This window comes from Herpailurus yagouaroundi, unplaced genomic scaffold (genome assembly GCF_014898765.1).
Source record: "Herpailurus yagouaroundi ecotype Mexico unplaced genomic scaffold, PumYag 28, whole genome shotgun sequence".
Classification (NCBI taxonomy): Eukaryota; Metazoa; Chordata; class Mammalia; order Carnivora; family Felidae; genus Herpailurus; species Herpailurus yagouaroundi.
Genome location: NW_024412376.1, coordinates 17,539,884 through 17,556,233, shown reverse-complemented (window position 1 = coordinate 17,556,233; position 16,350 = coordinate 17,539,884). Strand labels below are relative to the sequence as shown.

The 16,350-nt window shown below is 38.9% G+C and overlaps 1 protein-coding gene across 4 annotated transcripts in view; it reads left to right on the top strand.

Annotated features, from left to right (window-relative positions):
- Nucleotides 1-16,350, top strand: part of GALNTL6 (polypeptide N-acetylgalactosaminyltransferase like 6) — a 1,208,379-nt gene that overhangs the window by 1,085,813 nt on the left and 106,216 nt on the right. For all 4 annotated transcript variants that reach the window (XM_040470479.1, XM_040470472.1, XM_040470497.1 and 1 more), the window contains one exon: nt 8,197-8,304. In XM_040470479.1, the coding sequence (XP_040326413.1) occupies nt 8,197-8,304 (108 nt within the window). The remainder of the gene's footprint in view (nt 1-8,196; nt 8,305-16,350) is intronic.

Here is a 16,350-nt window from a genome sequence, read left to right as displayed (position 1 = left end):
ATTACATCTAGCCCAGAAGAATAGTTTAATGACAGACATGGTGTTTTTCAATATCTGCACACCAAAGCTTTTTAGGTTAACAATTCATATTTTAATTCCTAGATAAATGGTAGTGAGCGACTATTTACTCTTAAGAAGGTTTTCAAACTTAGCCCATCCAAGACCTACCGTACAATTAGAGAGTGATTTTCCAGTCCCAGAAATAGAATTACTTATTTGTAAATAATATGTTGTATTTTTAACATTAGCCATTTCTTTATTTTATAATAATCTAGATATGAATGAAAATAAGCTCAAGAGAGCTTATTACCTTGAAATTCGTATTTGAGTATGCTAGAGATCACAGCTGTTGTTTTTTAATGGCAACTAAATGGTGGAGTATCGTTAAACAACTCAATTGTCTGGAATTAACCTCACTTTATACCAATAGACCAGTAATTTGTTTACACAATAAATACAGAGCACCAACTATGTGTCAGGCATTGTCCGAGGTGCTTAGACTGTATCACACAATAAAAGACACAAAGACCCTTGCCTTTTTGGGACAGAAGCAGACACGTAACAACATAATAAGTAAGTGAGTTATCTCCTGAGTTAGAAAGTGGTAAGTGCTGGTAGGACAGAGAAGGAGTGATGAAGACTCAGGGTGCAGGATAAGAGGATGTTTGGGGCAAGAGGATTAAAGCTAAGACTTGAAAGAGAGGAGGGGTTTAGCCATGTGGAGTTCTGGAAGACAATTTCAGACCGAGGGAACAGCCAGTACGAATGCCCTGAGGTAGAAGGGTATCTGGCGTGTTGGAGGAATAGAAAAGAAGCCAAATGGCTTGAGCAGAGAGAGGCATGGGAAGAAGAGTAGGAAATAAGGTTAGAGAGATAGCAGGTTTGGGATTGAATGGACAAATAAATATTTTTGAGAATTTAGATCACCGCTTCCATGTATATATTATGTTTCATATTATACCCGATAATAATATTCCCTTACTATCCTCCTGACAATCAATTTCTTACTGAGTCTGATTTCATATTTCACATGACTGGTATAATTGTATGATTCCATTTAATTTAACATCCTCTATGTCTAAATTCCAGTTTGTGACTGATAGTGAAAAGTGATTTTAAAAAATAAGGCAAGCATTCAATTATTTAGTCAATTTGAAATACATTACGGAAAAAAATGCTCCGTGCTCATTCATGAGTAAAATAACATTGCTTTACAATATTTATGTTGTCAAAGGAGGACACAGTATTTATACATTTAAAACACTTCTCCAGGAATGAAATGCTTTAAGCATGACAATGCCATAGTTTTGGTTTGTGTTTTAAGAAATCATCACATGATACTACCAGGAAGTGTCTTTTAAAAATTTAAACCACATCTTTCAGAACAGATAAAGAATTTGATAAACGCCAACACAGCTGTGCTCTCTTAAAGAACTATGTTGTCACACGGTCACCTAAACACATCTCTCTAGCATGTCAGGATGTGCACACTTCTGGTTCTACTGAAATAGGCACTGTTATTGGAAGATGGAACAAAATAAAGAAGTGTTTGGTGATGTCCATAGTATAGAACCAAAAAAAGTCTAAGATTAGAGACAATTGACTTGGTGTGTTTATGATGAAAAGCAAGTTGGCCCTGAGCTCGTAAGAAGCAACACTAAATTGGAAAAGCTTTAGGGCTCCTGCATAAGTAAAAGTGTAAGTGTAGTGGAAATAGAGGTGATCACACTCAATTATTCAATAAATATTTATTATTTACTATGTGCTAAGCCCTTCACTAGTAGCTGGCAATATAACAAAATAGTAATATAGTAAAACAGTCATGGAACTATTAGTCTAGTGAGGGGAGACCGACACTAAGCAAACCATTATGCAAACACACAAATCCTTTAACTACAGTTACTGTCTCTACTTGAAAGAAACTGTTCAGAATTTTGAATTGGTCACATATCATAGCTCCAACATAGTGAACAAGACTGGCATATGGTAAGTGCTCACTATGTATTTGTTTACTCACTCAGTTAATGAATTATGTGAAAGGGAAGTACAGGATGGAAATGGGAGCATAAAACGGGAGTCCTAACCAAATCTGGGGACTCAGCGGTGACAGTGAAGCTGAAAACTGGAAAATAAATGGGAAATAGACAAAGGATAGGAAAGAAGGGAAAGGGCAAGAGGGAGGGGAGAATTCCTTTAGAGACAACAATTTATGGCAGCCAAGCCCTGAGGAAGGAAACTCAGTGCTTCTTAAGGAATTAAAAATAGCCCAAGAGAGTCATGATCTCACGGTTCCTGAGTTCCGCATTGGGCTCGCCCAAGTCAGCAAAGAGCCCGCCTCTGATCCTCTGTCCCCCTCCTCCCTGCCCCTTTCCCACAGGTTCTCACTCTCTCTCTTTCTCTCTCACTCTGTCAAAATAAATAAATGAATTTTAAAAAATTTCCTTTAAGCCCACAGAGAGTATGTGTAAGGAATCCCCCAGCCCACACATAGTCTCTCTGGGCTATTTTCAATTCCTTACTTGTGTTGGGAGTGGGGAGGGGGGAAGTAGGGACAGGAGAGAGTGACTGACAGACACATAAGCAAGGGGTCGATAATGCAAGGCCTTGGAGACTTTATGGAGAAGTAGTGACTTGACCTTAACAGCAGTAACAAACACTGAAGGATTTTAAATGGAGGTGTGACAGATTCATATTTGTAAGTGGTCATAGTAGCAATATGGAGAAATACATTTTAGAATTCTATAGTTGCCTTAACACGGAATTTAGCATAAAAGAAAATCTGGGGGCACCTGGGTGGCTCAGTCAGTTAAGTATCTAACTCTTGATCTCAGCTCAGATCTTGATCCAGAAAAAAAAAAAAAAAAAAAAAAATCTGAGAAGTTTCCTGAATTTGACTTAACTGTAAAGAAAAATTTCTGATGGGAAGAATCTTAAAAATAAGAGTAGGCAATCAATGGAAAACATGAATTTTGATTCACTGGAGACTGTGGCAGGCGGAATTCTGAGATGACCCTCTTCCTTGCTTTACTCCCACAATTATGTTACATTACAGAGCAAAGAAATTTGGCAAACGTAATTCAGTTTGCTAATCAGTTCACATAGTTTTTAGAACTATGATCCTGGTGGCTTAACCTTATCACATGAGCCTTTCAAAAGCCCAGAGTTTTCTCCAGCCGGTAGCACAAGAAGTCAGAAAGATTTAAAGTGTCAAGACTATTCTTTGTGACGGAGGTTAACCATCGCTGGCATGGAGAGTTCATGGGGCAAAAAACAGCAGGGTCTAGTCATCCGCCAGGAAGAAAATGGGGGCCCCAGTCCTACAACTGCAAGGAACTGAGTTCTGCCAACAATCTAAATGAACCTGGAAGCAGATACTTCCCCAGAGGTTCCAGTTAAGAGCTTAGCCCAGCAGCCACTTAGATTTCAGCCCTGTGAGACTCCAGGCAGAGAACCCAGCTGAGCCCACATGAACTTCTGACCCACAGAACTGGGAGACCATAATAAAAAAAATTTTTTTTTCAACGTTTATTTATTTTTGGGACAGAGAGAGACAGAGCATGAACGGGGGAGGGGCAGAGAGAGAAGGAGACACAGAATCGGAAACAGGCTCCAGGCTCTGAGCCATCAGCCCAGAGCCCGACGCGGGGCTCGAACTCCCGGACCGCGAGATTGTGACCTGGCTGAAGTCGGACGCTCAACCGACTGCGCCACCCAGGCGCCCTGAGGGAGACCATAATAAATGAGTGTTGTTTTCAGCCATTACGTTTGTGGTAATTTGTTACACACCGTTAGAAAACTTTTGCAGATATCTTTAAAAACCGGATTATAGTGACCCTCTGAACAGAATTAGTTAGAATTTCCTTTCTGTGTGTCCAATAGGTTATTTTGACATATCTTAGAAAGGAAGGTAATCCTGATTTATTTCACTTTCTATTGTGGCAATTCTTCCTCTGGCAAAATCTCTCCTAAGGTACTTAGTCTACTTCTACCTACTTTCTACCTATTCTAGAAGACCATATGAACCAAAAAAAAAAAAAAAAAGTAGATTAACATCAGAGGATATAAAGAATTACCTGGGCCTTGTCCCTACACCTTACACTCATTTGTCACCATGTCCTAGTCCTACAGGAGAGATTGGCCACCTCCACCAACTGATGAGAGTAATAAAGCCACCTTTTTTTTCATGATAAATAAATATCCATGCCAACAAATCAGTATTTCCCAGCTAAAATGATAATATGACAAAAAGACTTCTTTGCCTTGACACTTGTTTACCTTTGACCAAGAAAGACTGACATGTGATTACACACAGGACTAACATTCTCTGCCCTCCAATTGCCCACCCATTCATCTTTTGTATGTTGCTTCCAAATATTACCTCTTTAAAATGCAGAAATAATAAAAGGAAATAATCTCTCAGATAACTACATCCACTATATTTGATCTAAGATGTCAGAATAGACAGGGGGGAAAAAGTTCATTAGAGCAGACCAACTCCTATAAAAAAAAATCCCAAAATCTTGGTAACAACCTCAGCTGTCTTTGCCAACAATTTGTTTAACACAGGTTCACTGCAGGAACTTCACAAGCCAAATAGAATACAGGATAATATCTCTCAATGAGTCAATGAAGAAATAGCATACTCCAAATCAATGACAGATTAATCACACTATTGTTCTAGGCAAGGGGACATGAGAGGAGTAAAGTCCAAATTTAGTTGAAGTATACCTTTATAGGAGAGATGGCTTAGCTACCCTTGGACTGACATCAGCAGCCAGGTCCCCTGTTACTAGAGGACATTGCTGGGGGACAAGGGTGCCAGTCTTGACGGGCAAGAAAATTTTCAAGGGCTGCTGCAAGGCTTTAGCCACTGCTGGTAAAAGAGTCACCTTTACCGTGGCAGGAGCTACTTGCCCCAAGGTCTTAGGAGAGCTATTTTCAATGAGCCAAGAGTTGCCTTGCCCAAACAGGACACTCTCAGTCCACACAAACTCTCGATATTTATAGTCAAAATGCCGCATATCATTGTTGCTTCTTCATATGCTATTGTTCATAAGCCCCTAGTGAGGCCCCTCAGCAGCTGAACTACTGAGCTCTTTACAGTGAGAACAGATGAGATGATGACGTTCTGACGTCATTTACTCCATCTTGTATCAAAACAAATTTACCTCTAAAACAACCTCTTTTTTTCTCCTTATCATAAACAAGTGGATTAAAACAACTTTCTTAAGTTATAAACAGTGAATTTGAAATCACACATGACAGGTACCAAGGTTACATTGTAGAGGAGTATGTGCAGTGGGAGATAGTATGGTGTCCAGTTTTGGAAAATACAATCTCCCACAAAGTCTATCTTAGAATCACTGAATTTCAGTGTTTCAAAGGACTTTGTAACTTAAAAAATGGCAGCCAGCAAACCATGGTCCTTTGCCTGTTTTATTGAAATATAGCTAGCCATACTAGGGTTGCTTTTCCAAGAGAAACCATATGACCTGAAAAGCCCAAAGTATTTATTTTGACTTTTACAGATGAAGTTTGCTGACCATAGATAGAATATTGATCAAATATATGGACACTGGAGTTAGACTGCTAGCATTCAAATCTCCATTCTGCAGGATGGCCAGTTACATGGCTTTGGGCAAGTTACTCAGCCTCTAAACTACAACTCTCACAGCTATCTAATTGGGGGAAATAGTAAAATCTGTCATTGAGTTGTGAAGATTAAATAAAAAAGGGCACAATACACACTCATAAATGCTAACTCTTATTATTAGGATTATCTTTTTTTTTTTTTCAACGTTTATTTATTTTTGGGACAGAGAGAGACAGAGCATGAACGGGGGAGGGGCAGAGAGAGAGGGAGACACAGAATCGGAAACAGGCTCCAGGCTCCGAGCCATCAGCCCAGAGCCCGACGCGGGGCTCGAACTCCCGGACCGCGAGATCGTGACCTGGCTGAAGTCGGACGCTTAACCGACTGCGCCACCCAGGCGCCCCTATTAGGATTATCTTAAAATATCAGCTAGGTCAACTGTCCACCCAAAGTTACATATTTGTCTCCAAAGTGTCTTCTACTACAGATTTCAACACATCTAGTGAGGCAGGAAGCTCATTTAATCATTCTGTTAGAAACTTCTTCCTTCCACTGCATTGAAATCTGCCTTTTTATAGCTCGATGCTATTAATCTGATCTCCTTGAGGCGCTACAGCACATCTCCTTCAAATACTAGGATCTTCAAATATTTGAGAAGGGTTTCCCTGAATTTTATCTGATCAAGACTACATATCCTCCAGTTCTTTTCATTATTTCTTCTAAAACACAGTTTGTATCTCTTTCTCACTTTGGTAATTCTTTTCAGAAGGAAATACAAAGTATTTACCTAGAAATTAGCATAAGACTTCAGACAGATAGATTCACACCCTTACTCCCCAAACTCTCCATATTATGCTGGTGATGTATGTTTTATGCTACTTAGTCTTTTTCCATTCCATCCAGTTCTGGAAGTGTTGATATTTTTAGATACAAAGACCTTACATTTGCCTTTTTTATGTGTAATCTAATATAGCTTCAGTCTCTCCACATCTTTCCAGATGTTGGTACTATTGTTTGGAATGTTCACTACCCCTACCAGCATCATATCATCTTTGCATACTTCTGATGTCTTGATTTAAAAGATGAGTAAATATCCCATTACATTAAAATTGATACTATGGATAGTCCTGAACTCATTTAGAGCAACTGAGTATTGTTTTAGTAATTGAATTGCCTTTGCCCTTGGACTTCTATCACCCTAATCACTGTATATTTACTAGTCTTGCTTGGGGTGTCATTCCTTTTAGTGAAAGAAGTTGGAAGCAAATGTAAGCTAAGACATAAACAGCTTTCTTTCTCTCTTTCAATATTACACTTTAAGACAGGCTGTGTATCTGTATTAGTCAGGGTGCTCCAGAGAAACAGAACCAACAGCATATGGATATATTAAGAGAGAGAGATTTATTTTACAGAACTGGTTCATGTGATTGAGGAGGCATGGTAAGTCTAAAACCTGCAAGGTAGACTGGCAGACTGAAGATCTAAGGAAGAGCTGCAGTTCAAGTCCACAAGCAGTCAGCTAGCAGAATTCCTTCTTGCTAGGGGGAGGACAGTCTTGGTTCCATGAGGGTCTTCAATTCCTTGGATAAGCTACATTACAGAAGATATAATGCTTTACTCAAAGTCCAATTTAAATGTTAATCTCATCCCCCCCCCCAAAAAAAACAAAAAACAATAACAACAAAAAAACACCTCCATAGAAACATCCAGAATAATGTTTGACCAAATATCTGGGCACTGTGGTGCAACCAAGTGACGTATTAAATTAACCATTATAGTATCTAAGTCTTTTTAATCTTTTTCTTGAAATGAAAATAGCTAAAAGTCTAGCATATATTAAGCCTGTATTTTTATTGTCATAATTTGTACTTTAATAGTTAAGTACACTGTTACATGAAACTGTGATTAAGTGTGTGGCTAAGTGAATATTCATGATAAAACATAACCCATTAAATTTTGTTACCACATATAAGTACAATATTTTAACATATACCTTGAGTTTAATACTTCCTGAGTCCACATCAATAACCAGTTGTTTTTTGTACCTAAGAAAAGATCCAGGGTAGGAGAAAATAGAATGCAACAATGATTTTTAAGATGAGCTTTCCTGGAAGTTTCAAAATGTGGATGTCACTTAAAGTATGGATATGTCTGCATTCTTTAATTCATTCACCTGTTTTTAAAATTCCATTTTTTTATGTTTTAAAATTTTGAAATGGCATTTAAATTCCAATGCTATTTCTTCAAATGATTTCACAAGATTGTCAAAACAAATAGCTATATAAATGAGAAGATGTCTAAGCATTAAATGTCAGCGCACACAATGTTTGTGAACAAATTCTACTAGAATAGAAAAATGCCAAAATGCTATCTATGGAAATTAGACTTTACTAAACTCATATTTTGGTTCTAAACTTTTACGAATCTAGGTTTTGAAAAATGTGAGGTCTTTTTCTTGGTTAACTATTTATGATAAATAGAAATTATTAATTTAGAGATTTTGAGCAATTATAAGACTGTTTATGAATTCTACTAAGAATTCCTTTTTTTTAATATGAATTGTACTGTTCTCTTTGTTATACTTTTAAATTTCCTTTCTTTAGGTTTGGATGTGTGGAGGAGAAATGTTTGATGTCCCATGTTCTAGAGTTGGTCATATCTACAGAAAGTATGTCCCTTATAAAGTTCCATCTGGGACCAGCCTGGCAAGAGTGAGTAACTGGGGATCAAAATAAGTTGGGCTTTACATGGCTTCCTGTAGGCAGCAGACCAAGCAGCCTCCTACGTCGTATAATTTGTGACATAGACTGACAGGCACGGTCTGTTAGAAACAACTGACCGAAATAAAAACTGCACCACTTACCATTCCATTTGGCAGGCTTTAGTATGTATAGAGTTTCTGTGTTCCTCAGAGTTTGATTTCCATTCCTTAAGGAGGGATTAACTATTATATTAATTCTTGTTTTTAATTGCTTCTAATTGCTTTCACATACATTATATTTAACCTTCACCTATACCTTCTTCAATTGGTATTCATATCCTTATTCTGTAGATGAGAAAACTGAGGCTTAGCAAGGTGGCTTGTTCACACTCAAATGAATGATGGAGGAGGGGGTTTAAGCCTGAGTCGTCAGAATGGATGTCCAGTACTCCCCCTGTCCCCCTTCATGGAGTATAACAGGATACATAAGTCAGATGGAGAAAGGGGAAAATACGAGATGGGGAGAGGTGGTTGCCCAACCTCTGCTTTCTCATTTGCAACTAGAGCCAAGACTGCCTGAAATTTTACCCCATCCTCAAAATTCCACATTTGGCCAGTTGCAAGATGCTTTTTCAAATACTGTTTTGAATAAAACCTTTTTCATAGGTTAAATGGAAGGATGCCTTTTAGAATGTTTTCATACATATTCGGGAGAAAGTCACAATGCCTTCTTGAATAATCCTGACAATGTCTCTGTTTTCCGTGTTACTGTCTTCATAGCTGGGTTAGTTTTATTCACCACAGTATGTATCTACCACTGCAGAGATGCAAAATCTAGAAAAAAAAAAGTGTTTTTGCTACATCCCTTTACACAGTATTCTCCTAGGAATCGAACCCTGAATTATTCATTTGGTTTTTTTACTACTAAGGCGTCAATAGATAACTATTTGGATCTTTTATATAAAGCTCAATAAACTCACAAGCTTCTTTAAAATATAAACCAGTTCATCAGGTTTCATTAGAATATCAATCCCACCAAGGCAGAGTTTCTTCTGTGCTATTTGCTACTACACTCCCAGCACCTAGAACAAGACTTGGCAGGCACTCAACAAATATTTGTTGACAGGACTAATTAATAAGAAAAAAAAAAAACTAGAAAATGCTACAGGCCTGTCTTACTAGAACTTAACAATGAAGTACACAAATTTTTCTTTAAAAAAATTTTGTTAACGTTTATTCATTTTTGAGAGACAGAGTGCGAGTTGAGGAGGGGCAGATAGAGGGAGACACAGAATCTGAAGCAGGCTCCATGCTCTGAGCTGTCAGCACAGAGCCCAACACGGGGTTTGAACCCATGAACTGTGAGATCATGACCTGAGCTGAAGTCAGAAGCCTAGCCAACTGAGCCACCCAGGTGCCCCAAATTTTCATTTGTAGTGAATCTTCTTGAGGAAAGAGAATTGATTCTTATTCCATTTCTGAGATTGTCAACTGTATGCATTTTCTTAAGCCACATCCACGATCTTTTTTTATAACAGTTTGAGTTCATAGTAATGAGGTTACATCACATACACCTTTTTTTAAATGTTTTATTTATTTTTGAGAGAGCACAAGCAGGGGAGGCTGCAGAGAGAGGAAGACAGAGGATCTGAAGCAGACTCTGCACTGACAGCAGTGAGCCTGATGTGGGGCTTGAACTCACGAACTGTGAGATCATGACCTGAGCCAAAGTTGGACGGTCAACTGACTGAGCCACCCAGGTGCCCCGCATCACATACACCTTGAAGGGAAATAGTCATATTATTACTCCCTCCTCAAAAGTTTAATGAAGTACTCCATTAAGTAGGTATAAAAATATGCTATTTGAAAAAAAAAAAATCACAAAATCACAAAGCAATTACAGAGCTGTATCTTAGATAAGGACATATGATTTAATTTTGTCATAAGACTTAACACATATGAATCTCCAAATTCATTCAGGAAAACAACAAGAATTCACTAAAAGGTATAGCTTTGGGCACATATCACAAATCAGCCATGTGAGTATCATAAATCATAGCAGGTGAAACTACCCCAAAGATAATGATGTTGTCACTTGTCCCTCTCACTCACTCATATGCTCCCAGCTTGTACCCCAATCTGCATCATTCATTTGCAGGATGGATGGAGTATGTGCTTGGTTTGTAGTCAAAATTAGAGTGTTCAAACTGGAAGGGAAAGTTGTGCTGATCCAGAGGGTGTGTTTTCAAAAAAATAAAACTGCTCATATATTTTCAAGAAAGAAATGAAGTACTTTTTCAAGGACTGTCAAATATAGGAAAGCTAGGGCTGGCACATAAAATTTCCAGCAAAAAGTGAGTGTGCCTTCAAATGAAAAAAAAAAAAAGTCCATACTTCTGAATTTTAATCTTTTCCACTTAAATTTTACTTGAGGGCTCATTTCCAGTTTTTTTCTAAACTGCTAGGGCAATCAGAAAGTCATAAATATTGAAGTTCAACTGTCAGTCTAAGGTACGTTTCATGATATTTTAAATAAAAAAAATATATTAAAATGAAAAACAATTCTGATTTTTGTGGGAGAACTTCAACTACCTGCTACCCCTGCCGTCGTTACTAAATCATCAAAAATGATGAGAGACATTAAAGGTGTTTCAGATGCAGAGTCATGTCTATTCAATAGGTAGTTAAACTCTCCAAGCTCATTAGGAAATGAAGATGGAGATTTTAACTCTAAAGGCTTGTTTTCTTATTTTACAAAGCTCCTTTAATCCTTCAAAAACATGCACCTTTTATTTACGTACCTATGTAAACTGAAGATTCCCTCCAACCTCCAAACACACACACACATACACACACGCACACGCACATGCACACGCACACACACACGTGTGAATAGCCTGCCGTCCTCTAAATAGTTCACACGTGTGTGTTATTGAAATAAATTCAAATAATTAGTACCTTCTATTTACCTAGCATTACAGCCTGGTTGGAAGAGACAAGATAGCCATGTATGAAACCTCTAGAGGACAATACAGGACAACAAGTAGTTGTTCAAACATATTGTGAAGATACGCATTAGCAGAGGGGGCAGGAGGGGGATGCGGTACCAAAGCTTTTGAACTGAAAGAGGACATACTTCAATTAAATGGACGAATTTCATAGAATAGTGGTTCCCAAACACAGGACCAGTGACCAGAAGCAGTTCCTGGGCCAGTTTTCATCCAGCCTCAGTGACCTGAGAAAAATAAGAATCACAAAGCTACATATATTCAATTTAGTAATATCCTTTTATGCAGCAATCAGAGGCTTTGGGTTTTTTTTTTTTTTTAATTTTTTTTTCAACATTTTTATTTATTTTTTGGGACAGAGAGAGACAGAGCATGAACAGGGGAGGGGCAGAGAGAGAGGGAGACACAGAATCGGAAACAGGCTCCAGGCTCCGAGCCATCCGCCCAGAGCCTGACGCGGGGCTCGAACTCACGGACCGCGAGATCGTGACCTGGCTGAAGTCGGACGCTTAACCGACTGTGCCACCCAGGCGCCCCGGTTTTTTTTTTTTTTTTAATGACAGAATACAAGATCGATTTTTATTAGTGCCCTTATTTGGCAAAAATAAAAATTAGCATCCCTATGGCAGTTCCCATAAAATGCAAAACTCCAGGATATGGTGACTTACAATTCAGCTTCATCTGGGAATCAGAGTTTTCACTCATCATGAATAAAACTAGACATCTTACTGAGTTGGCTCCAGTGTTTGCACACTGGGCATTGTTGTGGCATCTTTTCACCAGGAACAAACAGCCAGTTCCTGAAAGAGGAAATGATCGTCCCTCTTGTAGAAAGACTAGAACGTCCAAGAGCTGTAGTGATAGCTGTCCCTTCCTCGGGATGACACTGTCCTCGTCACAGAAGAGTGAGCAGCTCCTCAGTGAAAGGCCTAGTGAGCCTCCGCACAGGAGGAAGCGGCTGAGTGGCAGATGGGTGGAAGACCCTCCAAGAAGACCCTTCCTTCTAACAAGTTGTGACGTGAACCACTCGCTCTGTTGAAGGAGCAGCCATTACTGGCGCCTTGCAGACTTCTGTGTGAATGCAACTGTGTTTGGGGACAATCAAAGCCACTGGACCTGAGACCAGTGGCTTTATGAGCAGGGGCAAGACAGAGGTGCAGAGCCATCGCCTCATGGATAAACATACTAGCTGATTGCAGCACAAGGGTAGTCCCGCGGATGCAAGTTGGCCCAAGGGAGTTTCCCCAGGAGGATCCTAAGCCACCAGAGGGCAGTGTTGCAGACTGGGAGTGGGGCAGTCCTGGAAGCTCACAGGCTGGCTGTCCTCCCTAGCTCCAAAGTTTGCAAGGGATGCAACAGAATGCAAAATGAGGGAACTGTATACTTCTGTGGTTTGCCACTGACATAATATTAATACTTTTTTTCTTTTCTAAAATGCCATCTTGCATTTTATGGCAACTGTCATCCAAGTTTCGAGATACAGCTGTAAAAGGAAAGAAGTCAAACCCCATAAAAGTCCTGTTGCACTGGATGGCCTATAGAACTTGAAAATGTAACTCTAATTAGAAAGGGTAAGGTTAAATGTCAAGTGAACAGAGTGGAACTGTGAACTGAGACACCTCTGTCCTAGGCTTAACCCTCCTACCAAACTGACCTTTATGGGAAGGCTTGGAATAAACAGGAACAGTTGGAGTGGAAGGGCACAGGCTCCAGCATGAGCAATAATACCGGTAGGAAGGAGCAGGTGCAGAGAGTGAGAAAGGACAATTTGGGACCTGTGGAGCTAAACTGGGAATGTACATTGGAGGCAGACTCTCTGGAGCGCCCTGTGTGCAGACCACAGTGTGTGTTTTTTTTATAGACTGCACTCACAGTTTTGGGACAGGAAATGCCAGGATAAAAATAAAAGGGGTAATTGGGCACCTGGGTGGCTGAGTCAGTTAAGAGGCCAACTCTTAGATTTGGCACAGGTCCTGATCTCACAGTTTATGAGTTTGAGCCCTACGTCAAGCTCTGCACTGACAGGGTGGAACCTGCTTGGGACTCTCTGCCTCTTCCCTGCTCATTCTCTCCCTCTCTCTCTCTCACCCTCACACACACACACACACACACACACACACACACACACAAAATAAGCTTTAAAAAAAATAAAAAATAAAGTAACAATAAAAAAAAATAAAAGCGTTAAACAGATCAACCAACAAGTAAATATTAAGTGGGAGAAGACTAAGGGAAGTAACATTTTGAACACAAGAAGCATTTGTAAAGAAAATTTCCTGGAAGGTTTTTATTGATTTGCCATGCTGTGCAAGGAGAGAGAGGTCAAATGTGGTTAGGAGGTTTTCATCATAGCTTCCAAGAAAGAAATCGTATCCATACAAAAAATGGAGACATGCAAAAGGGGAAGGGGGGAGATGCTGAGATTAGTTTTAGATAAGAAGGGTGATAAGCGAAACCCTTACATGAGGTCAGGGACGGCCAGATCCCAGAGACTTGCACAGACTTCCCATGTAGAATTCTGAGAGCCCACAAAAATCATATTTTCTATACCAATAAATGTTCATTTCTGAAAAAAAAAAAAAAAAAAAGAATTCATCACACCAGGCACTGTGCTAGGCCCTGGAAGTATAAATGAAGAACACGATAAACAAAAACTTTAACTTCTGATAACTAACGACCCTGATTAGGACAGTCAGATGGTATCGACACAATCCAGCAATTTACACATAACAATCTAAGGGTTAAATAAACATAACTAAATTCGCTATGAATGAGATCTGTATCTTATATACTTATTTGTAAACGGTTTTGTTTAGAAACAAATTATTGCAATTACAATTTTACGTAAGAGGAAGTATATCTCATATAACACATCCAGTGTTATTTAATACAATAACAATATATGTCCCATAGTAATAGATTATATTTAATGATCGTATAGCCACACTGTGATCTACATCCAAGTTACAAATGTTTTTCACCTTATGTATTTACTTAGGGTTTCTTGGCAGAATGCAATGATCTTTGATGTTCTATGGTTATTATACTTCATGGGCATGAAGGTTAAACCTGACGTCTGAGGGAGAATGGTGATTTTGCCTCTATCAGCTATGAAATGACTTCTTAACCTATTTTTCAAGTTGTTTTTCTCCTTGTGTCATAACTCTGGTGACATCCAGTTCTTCTGACTCCATAGATCATCTCAGACTGTTGAAACTGGTTGGGGCGGAGAGAGGTAGAGGTGAGGAGGAGTAGGGGGGAGGGTTTCAGTGTGGAAGCCCAGTCACCCCAAATCAATTAGGGAGTGCTTCCTCATAGTTCACCCTGGCACCAGCTATCCTGGTCTAAAGTAGCTGAAATGGAAGAACACAAGATCTGACATATGCAGCCCTCCCTCGTTTGTGTCAGAAAAATATATCAGTTGAGGAAAAGCTTTAGCAAGACCAAAATGACTACTCTGATATCAGAAAACAAAATCAGCAACAAGGCTATAGAGTATGGTGATGAATGGGAAATCTGCTCCCACAAATTGACCTTTCTCCCCTGATGATTATAAATCAGTTCACTCTCGTAAAACTGCCCAACAAATAAGAGCTGTAACATGACAACCTTAGCCATCAACAGCAGCCAGCACCTCTTTCTATTTCTCTGAAAACTATAGAGTTCAGGTGCTTTATTTGAAACTATCATCGAGTTCAGGGACACAGTGGCCTATCATGGGCTTTCTCTCAAAAAACAGAAAATGATGAATTCTTCCCCAAAGACTCAACCTGCATTAATGGCTAGGACTTCCATGCAGAAGCAGTTCCTCTGAAAACAATAACTATATCTAATTCTTCCTTATAATATAACAAAAAAGATAATAAGGCCATCTAATACTTAGGGCCAGAACTAAAGTTGATTCACATACTGCGATCATGTGTTAGTTTCTCTCCCTTCTTGGCCACAGTTTAGAATATAATATCTTCTATTTATATGGAGCTTTTTATTTAAGAAGTCCAAGCATCTTCCATGAATAATATTTCATTATTCTTCATGAGAGTCTCCCTAAAAAACAGTCATAAGTTTATTATGTGACAATAATGATTTAGTAAATCATTAAGATATGGTGAGTCCATTGCATGCTATAAAGATAAGGGTCTATCCTCAACAAAGACTCAGGCTAGAGAAATTTCTCAGTAAATATTTATTAATTGCCTACTATGGAGATGCATTGAGCATGCTACGTGTCTTAAGCCAGTAGCATTGAGCCCTTCCTGTTAGATCAAGCCGTCCCTTTGTAATAGAATGTCACATCACCCAAGGACATTGCCCCACACTGGAGATAAGTTTCTGGTACACAACACCAATAGAGCACTCATACTCATCCTTTAATGATGTCCCATTTTTAACACGTGACATTTTATGCTTGCATTGCATAAGAGGAAAACGAGGCAAAGTAAAACTACTCTGTCTGCCAAGGACCCAGAGAGAGGAGATGGGAAAACATGGAACACAAACTTATGTCTCGCTGCTTGGCCCTTATTTGTTCCCTTAATTCCTAAACCACTGGTATCAGAATTTTTTTTTTTTTAAGTATCCACTTTTTTTCATCTGTTTGCTTAACAAATAACAACAGAATCACACATTGTCTTTAAAAATTTTTAAACAATATGGAGGTAAAACATGGAGTGTTCATACCAAACCTAGAGACTCTAAATTTCTTTTTCATGTGAAAAATATCATGAAAAGAACATGTGAGGGGAAGACAACAATATTATTTTGAAACTCAGCAATTTTCCACCAAGCTTCTCAAAACTAACTTTTAGTTTGATTTTCTTCCTATTTGCTCTACATATTGCCCCCCAAACTCCCACAGATGCTATCATCTTCCCAACATTAAAGCATTCTGCTCCGTTTAACTGTTCCAAATATCCTTCAGTGCTTTCCCAAGTTTAGCTCAGCTATGACTTGTGAATCAAGTATCTAACACTTTCTGAGGTGCAAAACAGAGCTTGGAATTGAGACAAGTAATCTCTAAACCATAAGGACAAAAGTCAGCATTTCCT